The 19,459-nt window shown below is 37.0% G+C and overlaps 4 protein-coding genes across 4 annotated transcripts; 3 read left to right on the top strand and 1 right to left on the bottom strand.

The window, feature by feature from the left end:
- The first annotated feature begins 564 nt into the window (after window positions 1-564).
- LOC108655351 (post-GPI attachment to proteins factor 2-like) lies at window positions 565-7,308 on the top strand. Its single transcript, XM_089263600.1, has 5 exons — window positions 565-893; window positions 3,931-4,143; window positions 4,203-4,467; window positions 4,524-4,742; window positions 4,936-7,308. The coding sequence occupies exons 1-5, from the start codon at window positions 726-728 to the stop codon at window positions 5,094-5,096; spliced, it is 1,026 nt and encodes a 341-aa protein (XP_089119726.1). The 5' UTR covers window positions 565-725; the 3' UTR covers window positions 5,097-7,308.
- LOC108655484 (transmembrane protein 185B) lies at window positions 7,144-9,609 on the bottom strand. Its single transcript, XM_018107210.3, has 4 exons — window positions 9,332-9,609; window positions 9,190-9,260; window positions 8,550-9,124; window positions 7,144-8,482 (listed from the first exon to the last, which is right to left on the bottom strand). The coding sequence occupies exons 1-4, from the start codon at window positions 9,367-9,369 to the stop codon at window positions 8,087-8,089; spliced, it is 1,080 nt and encodes a 359-aa protein (XP_017962699.1). The 5' UTR covers window positions 9,370-9,609; the 3' UTR covers window positions 7,144-8,086.
- A 287-nt stretch (window positions 9,610-9,896) lies between these two features.
- On the top strand, window positions 9,897-10,856 carry LOC108655486 (NADH-cytochrome b5 reductase-like). Its single transcript, XM_018107212.3, has one exon. The coding sequence runs from the start codon at window positions 9,927-9,929 to the stop codon at window positions 10,848-10,850; it is 924 nt and encodes a 307-aa protein (XP_017962701.1). The 5' UTR covers window positions 9,897-9,926; the 3' UTR covers window positions 10,851-10,856.
- A 4,103-nt stretch (window positions 10,857-14,959) lies between these two features.
- On the top strand, window positions 14,960-18,874 carry Mec2 (stomatin-like protein Mec2). The gene is made up of 4 exons (XM_089264371.1): window positions 14,960-15,323; window positions 17,774-18,287; window positions 18,354-18,519; window positions 18,579-18,874. The coding sequence occupies exons 1-4, from the start codon at window positions 15,146-15,148 to the stop codon at window positions 18,774-18,776; spliced, it is 1,056 nt and encodes a 351-aa protein (XP_089120497.1). The 5' UTR covers window positions 14,960-15,145; the 3' UTR covers window positions 18,777-18,874.
- The last annotated feature ends 585 nt before the right edge of the window (window positions 18,875-19,459 follow it).

Here is a 19,459-nt window from a genome sequence, read left to right as displayed (position 1 = left end):
TGACAATTGAAATTTGCTACGAAATATTTCGGTTTTGAATTTTGGCCTTAGAATCTCTGTTATAGCACTAACCAGAGAACACATAGACCGGACACGTAGTGCAAAGCGTTTTGCACACTTACAAATGGGATGCGATTTTCGATCTTTTGTACCTGTTCATATAGTTACATTCATATACAGGCGCATGAAGAGAAATGATTTTGTGTTCCCATATTTTAGTAGCACAAGCCTAAAAAGTGAGGAGCCGAGCAAATACGAACGGTCTGGGAACCAATGCTTGAAAATAAGTGTGCAAAACGCTTTGCACTACGTGTCCGGTCTATGTGTTCTCTGGTTAGTGGTTATAGTGTACGCCAAACTGCAAATGGGATAACATAGCACAGACCGAAAATGTGACGTCATAATGGAGCTGTTAGTTAACATTAAAAGTAAGGGAACTAACTGTTCTGTACATAACATCAAGTGTCTTTTAACAGTGGTTAGCAGTGGTGTTAGCTAACGAGCACACATGACGCTCTCTCAATGTTAATGCATTAATAGGACCTTTCAAATAAAATAGGAGGCTGATACCCAAATTTCGTTACGGTCACCAAAAAATGAAAAGTGAAAATCCATAAAAATTTTGATTGAAAGCCAAGAAAAACGGGAGTGCTCGGGTGCATACATTCGTTGAGAGCAGCGTGGCGTAAAAATTATGCTAAAGAGCATCAACGCTGCTTTCCAATATGAAAAAAATGAGTTCAATAATGCCAGCGCCAGCAGGAACATCGCCAGCGAAAACAGCATCAGCAGATAGCGTCGCGACAACGTCAACTGCTGCGCCAGCTTCAGCTGCCGCATCCAATGCAAGGAGCAATAACGGCGAATATGGCGACATCGCTGCTCCTCCAGCAGTAAGTTTACAATGCTAGCGTGTAAGTGTGTGTGACCTGCCTGCGTGCTGCAGCTGCAAACGCGTTCGTACGTGAGTTTTTTTTTTATTTGCCACAGGTTACAGGCTTGGTTTGGGTTTCGTTCGAATGCCAATTTCGGTCTTTACCATTATATAATTCAATGACAGCGCACGCTTATTAACCTTACCCCTTATTCCGCCTTTTGCCGCTTACGCCCACATGCCACTCTCAACCTGGGTAATTGTTATTGCCGTCCCATTTATATATACATATATATGTGTGTGTGTTTCTTTTTGTGATGTTTCTTTTCGTTTGTTTTGTGTGCCATTGTAATTTTCCGCTGGAAGCCTGTTCAGCAAACGTGTCAGGCCTCAAGTCCCGCTCTCTCCTCATCCACCAGTCGCAACAGTAAGCGCTGCTGCGCATGCCGCCCACTTGGGCCCAGTGGCCTGCTTCCACTCTTCACGTACGTGTCGCGTCTTACGTCTTACATCTTCCTTTCGTTTCATACGTCTTTTCACTTTTTGTGGCATTTGTCATTGTCCAATTTGCTTACCAATCGTTTATAGCCATTTGAGTTTGGGTCTTAGCAAATGTTTGGCTGCATAATCTTTTCGTCTCCATTTGTGTGGGAAATGTCCTTGTGTGTGTATGTGGGTGTGTGGGTTTTGCGCCCATCACTCTGCTCGTGTGTGTGTGTGTGTGTGTCTCCTCTCAATTGCTCGTACAATCCCTGTTCCATGTCCAGCCACATATTAGAGGTGTGAGCATATACATATATATTGGTAACGTTTCAGTTTATTAATCTTATCTTAATTAAAATTTATTTTATTAATGTTAAAATCCCTAAAATGTTTTCTTTGATCTTTGCGCAATTGTTAATTTATTTTGTTAAATTGAGTCACTTAAGATAGCTAATTACGTCAATTTCCATCATACGCTCCAGACACACACGCAATCATACAAAGACAGATCCACTTTCTGTGGTCGCTAACTATTTTTGGAACTAATACGCGCCTTCCTTGGCTTTGTAGTCGTATTTATTTCTTTCCCATTGACCTTGAATTAATTCCACTTAATTGGACATTCGGCCCAAAATGTTGGATTTCAATTTACTAGACACAATTTTTTTTTTTTCATAATTCATAATTTACGCTCGAATAATTGAAATCCTTTTAAAATTTATATCTAATAATGTCGGGGCTCTCATGAGAGCATCAGACCCAGAGACCCTTTACTCTAAATATAAAAGCTCTCTTAGATATATTAACTATACCACTCTTTAAAATCGATTGTAATTCTAAGAGACATCATCTAGTAAATTTAACAGTAAAACAAGTAAGAAAGCTCTAGTTGAGACTGCTCGACTACGAGATCCCCTGAACCCTTATATTTCAATAATTATTCGCGCATGCACTCACCCACTCACAGACAAAGGCATACGCACGCATGCGTAAACACGCATTGGCTGCAGTTTAATAGTTTAATTGTTAAACAAGTAAGAAAGCTCTAGTCGAGACTGCTCGACTACGAGATCCCCTGAACCCTACAAGCAACTGATATTTCAATAATAGCTAGCACACACACACGCATACAAACAAATACACGCACACACATACACATACAAATAAACACACGGATACCCACACACACACGCATATACAGGCGATTGCGCTTGGGTTGCGCTGCAGTGTTGGCAATATTATGAGAACTTATTTGTTGAATGAATAACTTAATTTCCAGACGTACGATCGTAATGAAACTTTCAGAACGTAATCATGATGTTTAAATGTATGTGTATACCGAAGCACAAGTCTCTAGTATTTGATATACGACTTTTACAAAGATGATGGTGAGGGGGTGGATATAGGGGTGGGGGGTAAATTTTAACAAAACCCGAAATTGTATAAAATGAATCTTAATATACATTTTAAATTTGGAGACTCTAGCTTGAAAGATGTAGGAGATATAATTTTTTAAGCGATCTTCGATAAGGTTTTTTATCGATAAAAAATATCGGAATGAGTTATCGTTTTTTAGTGATAAACTGGATATGCGCGTGATATATACGGACATTTAAAAAAAGTTGAAGTCTCTAGCTCTTATATCTTCTGAAATCGACGCGTTCAAGCATACGGACAGACGGACGGACGGACAGACAGACGGACAGGGCTAAATCGACTCAGCTCGTCGCCCTGATCAAGAATATACATATATACTTTATGGGGTCTGTCACGCCTCATTCTGCGTGTTACATACTTTTAACAAAACCATTATACCCTGATTTCCTATTTTCAATGGGTTCAGGGTATTTTAATTTAAAATTATATTTTTTTTTTGTTTAATTAAGTTAATTTTTATAGAGTATTTGGCCCGAAGTCTGCTCTATACGGTTAATGTTTATACTTAGTTGTGTATATGTATTTTCATTTATTTATTTATTTATTTTTTTTTCAATATTTACCACAATTTTGTTTACATCATTCATCTATATTTGGACATACGTATGTGCTGTATAAATCGTATTGTCTTACATTCTCCAGTGAAATTATTGTTTATACCATTGCAACTATTTGAGAATAATACATTTGTGTATGTGTATTATTGAGATGTCAGTTTTATTAAGAGTTTATAGATTGTACAAATTTTCAAATAAAAAATTTAATTTTTAATATAATAAAGTCCTCAAAAACAGTTTCCAACAATTCACAAAACATGCATATAGGCCTTTTACTAACGTTAAAACATTCACATTTCAGTTAACAATTAAATTCACTTGATAATTGATAATTTAACAATTTGTTTATTAACGTTTAATTATGATTTTCATGAATATATACATATATACTTTTCTTTTATTATTTTAGTAGAGCTTTTTGTTGTTGTGCACCTAACCACAAACTCATCATGATAACTTTTGCCACAGTTTTAGCGAGGTAAGCGCCAGATCATCAACGAGTTCTATTCCTCCTTTGGTATTAGGCATTGTTAATTCGATAAAATGTCTTTGAAAAATTATTAACTCCGCATTTCACAGTATGACGCATCGAAACAGCAGCAAGAATTGACGCCTAGCTGTCAGGAACAAAAACTACAGCCGCCTGATGAGCAACCGATAGCCATACACTATTTGGCCAGCTTCCACGAGATTTGTGTAGTTACGGCCCTGTTGCCCTTGCTAACACTCTTCACATGCTTTGTGACCGCCTACGTCTTCCAGTACGACGATGTACACGAGACACATTGCCGGGTAGTTGATTGTATGGATATTTTATAATTAAAAAATATATTGAAAATATTATCTTTCAGGTTTATAACATAATACCCTCGATAAGTGCAATTACTGGGGTTAGTCCGCAGCGTTATTTCTGGCGCTTTAGCATTGCGCTGCATATCGGGCCACGCATACCCATTGCCTTTGTCTATAAGAACTATTATCGCGCCCAGTTAACTCGCCTGGCGCCGTCGCTGGTGCCAAAGACTAGTTGGCTGATTACATTAATTCTGGTGCTAAACTGTATTGAGATTGCGGCGTTAGGCGGTGTGACCTATATATCGAACCGTGAGAACTATCGTAAGCAAGACAACCGATGTCACCTAGTCGCAATTAATTCTATATATATTTTGCAGCTGTTCATGAGAGAATCTTCATTACGTTTATGGTGTGCTCGCTCTGTTATATGTTGGCTACCATAAAACTGAATGGCATATTAAATGCACGTCAAACGCTCAATGCACAGCAGCTTCAATCCATCAAATGGAAGAAAATACTTTTCGTTACTTCCATATTGAGCACCATTGGTCTCCTGGTCTTTTTTGCCAAACACAGATTCTATTGCCATGATTTGGGTAAGCTAGCAAGAAAACAATAAAAGCTTAAAAGTTAATTCAAAAATGGAGCGCTTGAATTGGCTTGCAGACATCATAAAATATTTAATGTATAACTAAAGTATTTTGAATGCATCTTCAATTCTTCGCGTGCCCCAAGTCTAAGCATTTAATAATCTAATATCAATTAACGTTTTTACATCCTCTATTTCAGCATTCAGTTGGTTCGCATTCTTTGAGTACTTGATTGCTATTGCAAATATGCTGTTCCATTTCACAATTATCTGGGACTTTCCGTCACAGTACATGCTGATAGTGCAGGGACCGCGAGAGAATCTGATACAGTATTTAGGCACTAAGCCAAAAATTAATTAGTTATAAAGTCCTAGATGATATTCACATATTTTAGCTTTTGTAATCTATAAATTGCAAACATATATACACAATCCCACACACATTCGTAAACATATATAGAATGTGTTGTTGCACCTACACCTAAAATGCAACTCAGCCGAAACATACAATTGTATCATTTAATTTTTGATTACAACTAGCGCTTCCATAACCAAAATGAAACGAATGTAGGTATTCAATATACATTGTATTTCCCCCATCTGTTTCAACTTGTAAATGAGTTATATCCGAATGAATTATTTCTGAGGTAAAATACGTACAAAATCTCCATGACGAATTAAATTCCACATTATATGTAGCTTTTAGTTAACTGAGAAATATTTTTATCGAGTTCCACAATTAAGTACAATGTGAATAACCTGTGAACTGCTCATCTTTTTAAATCAAAAACGAAAAATTGTCAAATATTACCTGTAATGCTTTTCAGCAGAATTCGTTGTTGTATGTTATAACGTTTTTTTATACAACTGGATTATTTTAATACATCGATTCTTATATAGTAATATTCAATATACATTTAAATTTTGAAGCATGTTCGAGCTTTCGTCACTGAATAAATATACCAAATTTTCCTTAGCTAAATAATAATGAAAACGGAACTTGTTATGTTTATGCTACATACATGTTGGAACGAGTCCATTCAATGCCGGTTCGCCCTTATATAGAAAATATACATACATACCTTAAATATTTCGATTGTCAGTATTCTCTCTATTCAACTTATAGGCATATATGTATATATAATCTTATATATATAGAGAGATATGTATATTATCTTATTCATGTTAAACTATATACATATGTAGTTATACGAACCAGCACTAAACGCTAGTCAGTTTTTATGTCTTACCCAAATTTGTAAATTTGTAAATTTGCTGCTATTTTCTTTTTCCTATTTCTCTCTCTCTCTCTCTCTCTCTCTCTCCCTCTCTCCCTCTCTTTATCTCTCTCTCTCTCTCTCTCTCTCTCCCTTTCATGTTCACTGAAAGGGCATGTATTAACACTTTAGTAGTACATATCGTTTATACAAAACAAAATAAACATGGAAAACATATATTGATGGTGGAGCCTATGGTTTATATAGTTAAAGTTAGTTATGTTAACAGTTAATATAATTATTCTAAAGCCACAAAAAAAAAAAAAAACATTCAGACAATAGCCATTTAAGCTGGAACAGGCAACGAACACCATTAAGTAATAATAAATTAAATTCAAATGAAATTATATAGAGAACAAAGAAATTCAAAAGATTTTTATTCACATTTAGCTACTGTTTAAGATATTCCATGTAATCCACTAAAGAAATGTAGTAAACTAAATAAGTGAACTATTGTACTTAGTACTTAGTACTTAATACCAACAACAACAAGAACAAGAAGAAAAACAATAGATAACTTAATGTAAACAATTAACTTACATGGATTAAGTATTTTTCATATGCTTTTGTTGTTGATGATTGGGTTTGATTTCAAATTTTCATATTTGAACAGTCTTTATAGCTATATAGATCATGAACGATTAAGATTAAGTAATAACTAATTCCTTTCTTTTCTTCGAATATTTAGATGAATACATTAAATCGAAAGATTAATGAAGATCAAATTTCAAATTACCTAAAAACTAGGTACTATACAACAGCAAAAAACTTTTTTTTTTTTATAATAATATAACAATATAAATGTTTATGCCTTTCCAGCCAAACTGGTCAAAAGTGCATTCGAAAATGTTTAAAAAGCTAAAAAGAAATTTTATTAATTTATATCTAATTTGTTAAAACTAGGAAAACAAACATATACCTTTATTTGAGTTGTTTTGTTACAAACGATTCGAATATACTTATGTATATTGTATATTGGCCGAACCGACCATGCAACGTCATAAATGTTTATAACTCGCCATGCATTGATGTTTTCCATTTGTGGTACTTTGCCAAGTATTTTATTGAGTGTCTCTCATCTGTTCCAATGGCTATTTGTATATGTTTTACGACATATATTATTATTACGAAACAAACGATGATATGTACTTGATACTTTTTAGAGTGCAACTTTTTACCTTTGCATAACTTTTTAGGCAACACAACGTAAGTAATTTAAGATACAAAATATGTCAACAAATACGAAAATGTAAAACTTTGTAGCTTCCTAATTTGAATAAAGATTATAATACAAATAAATATCCAACTGATTTATCGTCGGCCTTCTGACTTTCTATCAAGAGTATGTGAACTCATTTCCCTTGTGTCGCCCATATGTGAAGACATTAATTGGAAGCACTTAAGAGATTTTCAATATTTTATTGTTATTTACAAGTTCTTTTTTTTAAATTTTAAAAACCTTTATAAACATAAAAACATTCATACACATATATAATACTTGTACACATACAAAGTAAAAATAATAATACCAATAAAATGAAGTTTTCCTCAAGATATAATTAATTCGAAATTCGCTTGAGTTGACTTAAATATGTATTCATATGTGTGTATAAATATGCTCAATTTTTATTTTAGTTGGGAGTTTTGGCAATATTAAACCCGCTTAAATAATATGGACCAAATATATGTACAGATATCATATGCATGCGTGAAGAGGTGCTTCAATTTGCGCAGGTGTATGTATGTGAGTATGATTGTATTTAGCTGCTGTGAGCGGGGAAGTTTACAAATTAAACTCAGTACGAATTAGCTACGGCCAAAGTTTGCATATGTAAATGTGTACATATGCATGCGTGAGTGCCTAAAGCTAAACCCTCCAAAATAGGGGGTCTTATATGTATGTATACATATAAACTTAAATATATATATATAATGTAAATCTTTATATATATATATATATATATGTTTTTTTTTTTTTTTTTTTTTTTTTTTTTTTTTTTTTTTTTTTTTTAGCATTGCAAGTAATGCCTATTATTATTTTAGTGCTGTGCAGCATTATATTATATGTTAGTATCTAGTCAGGCAAATCAATGCTGATGAATGGCACCACTGGCTTCATTATATCATTTTTGGCAGCCTTCTTGCTTTTCTTTTCGTGCTTGCTAAACTCGTGTAGCGGATCAGTGGCAGCCATATTGCTGGTGGATGACGACGACGCATCCAGCGGCACAGATTGTCCCACATTGCTTTGTGTTTCTGCATGATAACTGATGTTTCCGTATTCCTGTAGAAATGGCATGGCCGAAAGCAGAAATTGGCTAAACGATTTACGAATGCCAAACCACCACATGTTACCGCCCTTGGCGGTAAAGCTCAGTATAATTAGTGCCAGTATAGAGACCAGCAGTGGGGAGAAGACCACAATGTACGGAAACTTGATTTCTCCATCCAGCTTGTCGCAAATGACCACCTGTGCGAACAAATTGATTTCAGCTATTACTATTATCATTATGCAGATCAATTATAATTCGTTTTACCTGAAAGCAGAGCAATGGCAGCACAGTGCAAATGTTGCCAACAGCTGCATTCAAAGCAGCCTTCTTCTGTTGCAAAGATACTTCGGGTGTACGCATCATAATGCCACAAAATATTATGTTGTATAGTACGCTGACCAAGCTAAGGCAAATGACAATCCACATGGGCACAAACACGACATCCCAGTTCCAATATACAAATTTATCCAGCTTAAGCGGCAACGATACAAACTGCAATGCATTGACAGCCAAAAACAGCTCTAATTCAAAGGAGCGATCATGCTTAACAGCCCAGACGCAGGCTCCAACGCTGACCACAGAGCCAAATATAAGCGGTATAAAGACAAGCACCCACAAATGACGCTCCGATGTGAGCTTGTCGCATGCCAGCAGCTCGAACATAAGCAATATGAGGTGCAGAGATAGAGATATAAGCATCGCCTTAAACTGTGTGTAGGAGTCGCCCTCAAGGCGATAGTGCGGATAGCGACACCAAACAATGGCGCCCACTATAGCGCCCAGTATGGCAGTGCATTTCCAAATCCATAGCGGGGTAAAAATAGCCCAATAGGGCCAATCTGCAATTAGCCATGCATACTTCGGTTGAAGTTTCGAGTTAATGGTTTCAGAGCGATTGTCTTACCTATGTATCCATCGAGGCGTAGCGCGAAAAGCGCTACAAACGAAAATAGGCTGCAGTGCACTATGAATTTACTGATAATAACAATTGGGATGGGGTGAATTTTTAAATGTAATGTGACCAGCAATTTGTATGTATTGCTTACCATGGGTTAAAGTCTCGAAATAATGATTCCAGATTCATGTTCTCTCAGACAGTATAACACGCTTGCAACTGCTCCCCTATGTCTGCTATGCTTGCGTTATTATTCTGAAATCCAGATCCAGATGAAGACCTTAGCCACTAGTTGCTCATTATTGTTGCCGTTGTGCGGTGCAAGTGTCTGCCGTTGTTATCTTAAAGGCGCTCAAAGTGGAGGCTTACAAAGGCTTACTTTTTGATTGTTAAACGTTTTTTTGATATTTTATTTACACACTGTTCGACACAGGAAAAGGCATACTAAGTATTTTTTTGTTGTTTTTATCTATCAGAAATACATATATCGGACTTTCACGATTAACTATGCCAACAATATATCGATATTAAGTGCAATATTTTAGCTCTAAGAGTGCTGTTTTATTTTGCTTGTGATGCTCGTTTATTTTCATAAATGTAAATGAAAAATTAAAAAAATACTAATAAATACTAAACTTACCCTATATTCTATTATTCTATTCGAATGAAATTGAAAATTAGATAATATTAACGTGGGTCCGACCTAGTTATTATATGTTCGTGGAATTATCGCCCATCTCTAGTTAATGCTCATGCCTGAGAACGAAGTCGACGAAACCGATTGCTGTGGCAATGGATGCACCAATTGCATTCTGGATAATAAACCAAAGCCCAGTCAACAGGCATTGCTGGCTGGCAAACGAAATGTCATCCTAAGTTATGCCAAATTCAAGATGCTCAGCAATGAAATGCACAATGGTGATGCCCAATTGAGATTGCTCCACTTTGTCTACGTCGCTTCCGATGATGAAGAAAATGATGGTATTTTGGACATTCCGCCGGGTCATCATGTAATGTTGCGCGCGGAGCTAGCTGGACATGCTGCGCCCTTACTGCGTCCCTACTCACCTTACTGGACAGACTTTGTTGCAAAAGAATTTAAAATTCTAGTCAAGTTACAGCCGGGTGGACGTATGTCTGATTATTTAGCAACTTTAGAGCCCTTGCAAGTGCTCAACTTTCGTGGACCCATTGGCAACTATGTGCATGACTCAAGCAGTCCCAAATCGATATATATTATAGCCCAAGGCGTAGCTATTGCCCCCACGCTGCCATTGGTCGCCCAAGTGCTGGACAAGGAGGATGACATGAGCTGCATACGGCATTTGATATGTGTCAAGGACTTGGATCATGTGTACTTTCGCGGTCGTCTGCTCGAATTCGCCCAATACTGGAATTACCGCAGCTGCCTCTATTTGGCGCACCAGAAGTGCAGCTGTGGAGCCGTCAACTGTGATGAGCTTTGCGTTCATTTGAAAAAGAAACTGCACTACAATGAAACAGCACGTAGACTGCGCCTAGATGCAATGCAGTTGGCAGGCCAGACAATATCCAGTGATCAAAGTGGTTCCATTGTAATCATCGCAGGAACTTCAATATTTCAGCGCGCTATGCGCGAGCAAGCCATCATCGCCTTCAATTTGTCAAATAAAAATATATATCTATTATGAACAATACATGAACTATCTCTTGAACATATATTTCCTACTAAATACGCTTGCCTCATATTTAGGGTTGTGATCCGTCCTAAAATTTCGTGACATGTCCCGCTTTTGGCGGATATGTCCCGGTGTCCCTGCCTGACACAAAATTGCTCCGGCTCTCTACTATTTCAATAACAATCATCATTTTGACAAAATGCAAACTTGAAGAATTTTGGTTTAGAAACGCAGCGCAGATAAGTTAGTACAGTTTTTTGCAATGTATGTATGTATGTATGTATGTACATACTCTCGAGCTATTACTCGGAAGTATGTATGTACATATTAACAAGTAAGATACAGCTCTAGTCGAGACTGCTCGTCTACGAGATCCGCTGAACCCTTCAAGCAACTGATATTTCATTAATAATTCGCACACACACACCCGCACATACATATGCATGTAAACAGCAAACGTACGCACGCATAAACACGCATTGACTGTAGTGTACATAGGCTATAGGAACTTAATTGTTGAATAACTTCTTGTGGATGGACTATCTTCATGAAACTTTAAGATTATAATTAAAAATTAAAATGGATATACATGCATTTGCCAAAGCACAAGTCTCTAGGATTTGATATACGACTTTTACAAAGATGAGGGTGACGGGTTGGATATTGGGGTGGAGGGTAATTTAAAAAAAATCGAAATTCTATAAAATACATACAGTGGCTCACACATTATTTCGTGCAGCAGCATAGTAAAACTTTGAAACCGTATTCCCGCTAAACCAGTAAAGATATCAAAAAAATTTAAATGAGGTCTTATTTATTGGTTATTCATTATGTATTAACGCTTTGCATTATTATTCTATTATAATTAATAAGATTTAAAGCTAAAGAAAACTAAAAAACAGCCCTTTTCCATGTCACAGCTTATTTCGTGCACTTCACTTTCAATGACTTTATTGTCCAAAAATTCTTTAACTAGGATAATTTTTTAACTCATTTCTGTTTAATCACTTCTTTGAATCGTGATTCCATCGAGTTTACTCATTTTCGGGTGATTCTGCTGGAGATTTTTGGCCAATCCTCCAACAGGGCTGTTTTGAGGTCATTTTTATTGAATATTGACCATTTCCGAATGGCCACGCCCAATTTTGCCCACAAATTTTCTATAACGTTCAGCTATGACCACTGGGCCAGCGGATATACCACATTTGGACTGTTCCAGATCAACCAGGAGTAGTCGATACCCGGTTTATTATTTTGGTCATTTGTCTGATGCAATCGGGATCGCCCTTCTAGACCCAGTTTTTCTGCATTTCGGAGCAAATTCTTCTTCAAAAAGGATAGGTACATGTTATTGTTCATATTACCATCAATGAAAACTAAGTATCCAACTCCCAAACCCGACTTGCAGGCCCAACCATGCAACAGCCACTGCCATAGGTCATATTTGGTTTTAGGTGCTGATCTTGGAGCTAAGTATTTGGTGGGCGCCAGGCATATTGCTTCCAATCCGACCTATATATATGCACATGAGTCGAAATTTAATATATTTGCGTCGAATGGGCTCCAATATGATTGCCGCTAAGCAATTAAGTAAGCAAAAAATCCTAATTCAAGAATTATTGGACAATAAAGTCATTGAAAAGTGAAAAGTGCACGAAATAAGCTGTGACATGGAAAAGGCCAGTTATTTTAGTTTTCTTTAGTTTTAAATGTTATTAATTTTAATAGAACAAATTTTAAGTGCGTTAATACATAATGCATAACCAATAAATAAGACCTCATATAAATTTTTTGGATATCTTTACTGGTTTAGCGGGAATACGGTTTCAAAGTTGTATTATGCTGCTGCACGAAATAAGGTGTGAGCCACTGTATACATAAATCTACGTTTAAAATTTGGCGACTCTGGCTTTAATGTAGCAGATGTATTAGTGATTAGTTTTTAATCGTTTTAATTGTAACGGGACAAGTAATCAAGTTTTGATGCAAGTCTCAATATACACGGACCTAGGAAACAAAATTTCAAGTCTCTAGGTCTTATATGTATGTATGTACATATGTTCTGAGATCGACGCGTTCAAGCGTCCGTATATACAGCTATAAATCATCCCATGGATTTAAAACATGAAAGTTCAAGTCAGATGCCAGCATAACTAACTGTATATAAGTAATTAAATGAGTTTTCTATATGTCTTATATTTTTAAATACATAAAAATTTAAATTTTAACCATACAAAATGTTCGTGTTTATTAGTTTGGTCCAAGGTGTTATCTAGTCGAGCACTCTCTACTAGAGTTTTCTTACTGGTTTCAATTCAATTTTGCGGACATGAGTTGTTTAAAGTTGTATAAAGAATTGATGGATAGAACAAATGTTAGTGTAATGCGAAAAATAGGCAGGGTGGAGAAGTATAAGTCAGTCAATCATGAATGTAATAATATAATCCTAAGTATGAAGAAACTGAAGTAAAAGTGAAGATGATATAGGGAGTAGTCGTCGACTGTCCCGGAATGGCCTCAGTTCACAATGGTAGCCCTGCCCATATTTATAACAAGAAGTAAATGTGTTGTTATTCAATTGTGTCTTTCCAAAAGTAATCTGTGATCTTTAATTCAGTAGGAGTTTGAAGAGATCGAATTTTGAGAATTGAGACTAATAAATCTATAATGTAATTCATACATTTTTATTTATCTTGAGTCCAAGTTGATTTGTATCGTACATCCATTTTCTATAAATTTCCACACATTCAACAGCCTGTGTGTTTTTCACAATTCAGCTCGAATTATAATATAACCACTGAGTCACCGATCCAATACATTTTATCTGACTTTATGAATCGCATATTTACAAAGCCGGGAATTTTTTTATTGGAGCGAACAAAGCTATGAGCTCTGAGTCCAAATAGATATGTATCTTGAACATACCCTGTATAACTATACAGTTATTGCTTAGTTAATTAAACAACACATTAGACTTAAGTAATACAGGCATGAGAGGCTCTATTATTATTATAAGTTGGCAAAATTTCGCCATTTGTTATTAATTTGATGATACTTATTCATACTTTTGTAATGAATATGGCTCGTATACTTGTCGATCAGTCTCGAATGGCTGGAGCTTTCATGTCGACTGCTCGATAAGATAAGAGTCAGCTGCGCAGCGAGCAACTTTTGATGAGCGATGCCCAGTTCACTATGGGCGCTTTGCCGATTTTGGCGACATAAAGTCTTTAAATAAAGCTAGAAGCCTAATTTTTATGCCCAAAACCCATTGAAAATGGTAAATCAGGGTATAATGGTTTTGTGAAAAGTATGTAACGGGCAGAAGGAGGCGTGGCAGACCCCATAAAGTTTATTGATCAGGGCGACGAGCTGAGTCGATATCCGTCCGTATGAGTGCGTCGATCTCAAAAGATACAAAAGCTAGAGAGCTGCATTTGGGCATGCATACTCGTGTATACCATACGTATACCATTTACGTATACTTAATAAGGGGGCGAATAAAAAAGACGTACAATCTTAATGAAACTTTCAGAGCGTAATCATCAAATGTATGCACATTTCAAAACAAGTCTCTAGTACTTGGAAGGAGTTTTTTACAAATTAAGTGCGAAGGGGGCGTGGTATTCAAAATCTGTAAATTAAAAATGTTTATATTCGTCATATGTATATACACAGTAAATCTGAAGTCTCCAGCTCTAATAGTGTTCAAATGAAGCTGAAAAAACTAAATTAAGTTTTCGATTATTCTCGATAAAAAAAGTTATCGGATAATTTATCGAAAAAATAAAGCAAACTCGTACTGCGTATGGTATACACGAGTATGCATGCCCAAATGCAGCCCTCTAGCTTTTGTATCTTCTAAGATCGACGCACTCATACAGACGGACGGACGGACAGACAGATAGGCGGACAGGGCTATATCGACTCAGCTCGTCGTGCTGATCAAGAATATAAATACTTTATGGGGTCTGCGATGATTCCTTCTGCCCGTTACATACTTTTACACAAAACCATTATACCCTGATTACTCATTTTCAATGGGTTCAGGGTATAAAAAGAAATGTTCTTAATACTCCATCATAAATTTTTGCTGCCTATCACGGAAACTCGCCCATAGTGCAGTGTGGGAAGTTTCGAACAGAAGAGCTTATCGTTCTTGTGAGCGAAAGCTTTCGCTAAAAAAACAAGCGAAAAATATCCCCTTCTAGACTCCGTCCAGGCAGTTGATATAACACGATCATTAGTATTCGAGCGGATAATCGACGCGTTGGGTGCATTGTAGAGCCAGAGAACAGAATTGCAAAATGGAACGTAATTCACCCGTTTACTCCAATTACGAGGACTTACGCGCCTCAGAGCTGCCTTCGGTCTCCAACTCCCATGCGGTGAGCATTCTGAGACCAGAGCAAACGCCAGAGCAGGGATATCAACAAACAAATATCAAAAGTGGTTCTCCGCAGGAATATCGGGGATTCAAGACGTGTAAGAACGTTCAGCTCTGGTAATTGCGTATAAGTTTGTGAAAAGAAAACAAGATTAGATTAGCGAATGCTTATGAATGCAATTGCATGTTGTAAATTCTTGAAAACAGCTCGACTCATCTGTGAATGGTATGCTTAGATGTGTGTATGTCAAATGCCAGTCAAATACTTTATTAGGTATTTGTGTAACTAACATATGCATTTTTATACCCTGAATCCATTGAAAATGGGTGATCAGGGTATAATAGTTTTGTTAAAAGTATATAACAGGCAGAACGAGGCGTGGCAGACCCCATGAGCGTATTGATCTCAGAAAATATAAGAGCTAGCTCATTACGAGCTTATCGGATTTTCCCGATACCATTTTATCGATCAATTTATTTCCTTTTGAGAACTATTAGACCTGGAGGTTTCAGATTCGTTGTGTATACATATAGATTTTGGCAACCACAGCCCGTTCGCCCCCAATTAAAAACAAGTAAGAACGTTGCAGTCGGGCGCTACCGACTGCGGAATACTCATTCACATCCCGCGGAAAACTCTTTTTTGTAAATTGCAAATTTTGTTATTTTAGCTTATTTTATATTTTTTAAATATTTAAATTTTATTTTTATATTTTATATAAATCTTTCCTTCCGTGTTATCAATGCCTATTAAGCCTATTTGTATATACATATACATACATACATATGTATGTAGGTAGCTCAAGCATATAAATGTCGCAATTTGATAATACAAATGCCGATTGCCACGCCCCTAGTGGCGTAGACACCTCATTTTTGGCCAGTTCTTAGAAAGAGCTAACGGTAACGTAAATGCGAAATTTGAATGCTTACGCTCAAAATATGTGAAAATTACAGGGTATTTTTCGATATGCCACGCCCCCAAAGAGGCGTGACAATTATTTTTAGGGCATCGATAGAGGACGTTACCAGTAACTCAACTATCCAAATTTGAAGCTTCTAGCTCTTAAACTGTCGGAGATATAAAGTTTTGCGGTTTGCCACGCCCCCTTTGGGCGGACATATATCCACTATAGCTTGTTGGACTTGGGAGGTCAACTCGCGTATATATACCAAATTTCAAGTCTGTAGCATCAATAGTGCCTAGAATATAGCCAAATTTGAAAAATCACTATATCTTCAGGTCCGATTTGCCACGCCCCTAGTAAGCGTAGACATAAAAATTTTTCATCAGTCATTATAGAATTATAGCATTAGCTCACGTGCGAAATTTCAACGTTCTAGCTTTAGAACTTTAGGAGATACAGTTTTATCTGATTTGCCACGCCCCCAATAGGCGTAGATATATCCACCATAGCTTATTGGACTTGGGGGGTCAACGCGGACCTACATACCAAATTTCAACTTTCTAGCTCTTCAACTAACATGATTTCTGGTATATCGGAAAATGCATTTTCCGATTTGCCACGCCCCTAGTGGGCGGATCGGGAAAATTTTAACACTTTATAAATCGGAGTTATACACGAGTATGTGTTCCAAATTTCAAGTCTCTAGCTTCAATAGCGGCGAAATGAACTGCGTTCATACGGACAGACGGACAGACAGCAAGACGGACATTGCACAAAACCAATATACTAATTCACTTCGTGAATGAGTATAAAAAACGTATTTCAAGTACTAGAGACTTGTGCTTCGGAATAACACACATTTAAATATTATGATTATGATTCGGAAAGTTTCATCGTCCTTCTACATAAGAAATTATTCAAAAAGTAAATTCTCATATTGCCCACACTGCAGCGCAACCCAACCGCAGTCGTTGCTAACTGCGCAATTAGCAGTTATGTATGTATGTGTATGTATGTACGTATTTGTGCATTTGTTTTGTAGAAGTGCAGAATGATGCAGAACCGACAGGTCTCATGGTATCTCCTAGTCGAGCAGTCTCGACTAGTGCACTCTCAATTGTTTTATTTATGTTGTTATTAGTAAATATATACGATAATGTCATGAAAAGCTAACGCTTTAACTTTTGTTAACACCAATATGAATTATGATGAATGATAAATGTGTAGAATTATTCGAAAAGAATATCTGCGCTGGGCTAAAAGAATCTTTTAGACGTCTCTTCCCGACTATAGTGCTATTTTTTTTATTTTTACCACTCACTTTCAAGTATTGCTTACTATTGTATGGTATAACAATGCGCCCTTGCCCTCTAATAGAAGTTGTTAGTTTGTGATCTGAAAGGATTTTAAATAATATCAAAGGACTTTAGTTGATTTACTGATTCAGTAAATGAAATAGAAACGCTTACATGGAAATATTGTATCTAAATCACAGGGTATCATCTAATAGGGGTCATTTGCTATTTGATGAGTCAGATTCATCGAGATTATTTGCATGCAACAGTTCCATAAATCAACTGAATGAATTTCATTCGACCGAGTGAGTCATAAAACGCCCTTGATTGCTCTTATGATTGCAGCTGAGAACGAGCCCTTAGGCTGTATGGAACTGATAGTGACAACGCTCTCAGTGCTGTTTTTCATTTTGACGTGCCCGATTTCCGTGTTCTTCTGCCTGAAGATTGTGGCCGAGTACGAGCGTGCGATCATCTTTCGGCTGGGCCGTTTGTGCGGCGGTCCCCGTGGTCCGGGCATGTTCTTCGTGCTACCCTGCATCGATCAGTACCGCAAGGTGGACTTGCGCACAGTTACATTCAATGTGCCGCAGCAGGAAATGCTGACCAAGGACTCGGTGACGGTGACTGTAGATGCGGTCGTCTATTATCGCATCCATGATCCACTGTTCGCCATAGTGCGTGTGGAGGACTACAGCACATCGACCCGCTTGCTGGCTGCCACCACTCTGCGCAACATTGTGGGCACGCGCAATCTCACCGAGCTGCTTACCGAGCGCGAGACCCTGGCCCACAATATGCAATTGACCCTGGACGAGGCCACCGAGCCCTGGGGTGTAATGGTGGAACGTGTCGAAATGTAAGCCACTAATCGATATCAAAAAGCCCACAGGACGCTAACCAATCGCCTGCTTTCTCCCTGCAGTAAGGATGTGTCGCTGCCCGCCTCTATGCAGCGCGCGATGGCCGCAGAGGCGGAGGCGTCACGTGATGCCCGTGCAAAGGTGATTGCCGCCGAAGGCGAAAAGAAGTCGGCAACTGCCCTCAAAGAAGCCTCTGATGTCATTTCCTCCAGTCCATCCGCTTTGCAGGTGGGTCAAGCCAGCTCCCAATGATTAAATGTGTTTAACAATCGCTTTCGCATTTCCAGCTTCGTTATCTGCAAACGCTAAGCAGCATTTCAGCAGAGAAGAACTCAACTATTGTGTTTCCACTGCCTATGGAGCTGCTGACCCCGTATCTGGCCAAGTATATGCCAATCGTGCCGTTGCCACCAAAGCCTCCGCAGCTATCATCAGATCTGCTCAATGAACAGCATGCTACATATCCCCAGCAAACAATTCTCTAATTAATGCGTACATACACACATACATACACATGTATATAACAAATAACAGTGCTCTAGTCGAAACCGCTCGACTACGAAGTACCCTGAACCCACACACATGCATACGCTGCTATCAGGTATCAGCTATGTATGTACATAGATGGATCTTACTTATCAGACTCAAAGAATGTAATGGTGGCATTCATAGTTGGGAATTTGTCTAGGCTTAAGTCTCTCGTATTTCAAGTACACGACCTTTATATTCATAAAATAGACCTGTGCATTTAATTTTAAATCTCTAGGTGTTGAAGTAATGCAAAAAACAAAGTCGAATTAGCGCAAGTTTATATAGTATGGAAATGGGCTGAGTTGACTCACTTCAGCGCCCTTCTTTTGAATGTTCTATGCTTTTTTACGAAACCACAATAACCATTTATTTCTACTTTCAATGGGTTCAGGGTATAAATGCATATACATATGTATGTATGAATCTATATATATATATATATATATATATATATATATATATATACATATACATCTACAAATGTATGTGTACATATATATATATATATATATATATATATATATATATATATATATATATATATATATATTTTTTTTTTTTTTTTTTTTTTTTTTTTTTTTTTTTAATAAAGTAAAGTTATTATACTCTGATTTATCTGAATTGGGAATGGATTTCT

This window comes from Drosophila navojoa, chromosome X, assembly GCF_054131105.1.
Source record: "Drosophila navojoa isolate 15081-1374.11 chromosome X, UAZ_NAV_1.0, whole genome shotgun sequence".
NCBI lineage: Eukaryota > Metazoa > Arthropoda > Insecta > Diptera > Drosophilidae > Drosophila > Drosophila navojoa.
This window is presented reverse-complemented; position numbering and strand designations above follow the sequence as displayed.

Bases quoted from the DNA above. Each gene is read 5' to 3' on its own strand.
- Mec2 (XM_089264371.1), top strand. From the start codon at position 15,146: ATGGAACGTAATTCACCCGTTTACTCCAATTACGAGGACTTACGCGCC. The intron at 15,324-17,773 runs GTAAGAACGTTC...TTATGATTGCAG, and splicing joins ATATCGGGGATTCAAGACGT to CTGAGAACGAGCCCTTAGGC. The intron at 18,520-18,578 runs GTGGGTCAAGCC...TCGCATTTCCAG, and splicing joins CCAGTCCATCCGCTTTGCAG to CTTCGTTATCTGCAAACGCT.
- LOC108655484 (XM_018107210.3), bottom strand. From the start codon at position 9,369: ATGAATCTGGAATCATTATTTCGAGACTTTAACCCATG. The intron at 9,261-9,331 runs GTAAGCAATACA...TGTTATTATCAG, and splicing joins TTTCGAGACTTTAACCCATG to TAAATTCATAGTGCACTGCA. The intron at 8,483-8,549 runs GTAAAACGAATT...TTGTTCGCACAG, and splicing joins TGCCATTGCTCTGCTTTCAG to GTGGTCATTTGCGACAAGCT.
- LOC108655486 (XM_018107212.3), top strand. From the start codon at position 9,927: ATGCTCATGCCTGAGAACGAAGTCGACGAAACCGATTGCTGTGGCAAT.
- LOC108655351 (XM_089263600.1), top strand. From the start codon at position 726: ATGAAAAAAATGAGTTCAATAATGCCAGCGCCAGCAGGAACATCGCCA. The intron at 4,468-4,523 runs GTAAGCAAGACA...TATATTTTGCAG, and splicing joins ATCGAACCGTGAGAACTATC to CTGTTCATGAGAGAATCTTC. The intron at 4,743-4,935 runs GTAAGCTAGCAA...CCTCTATTTCAG, and splicing joins ATTCTATTGCCATGATTTGG to CATTCAGTTGGTTCGCATTC.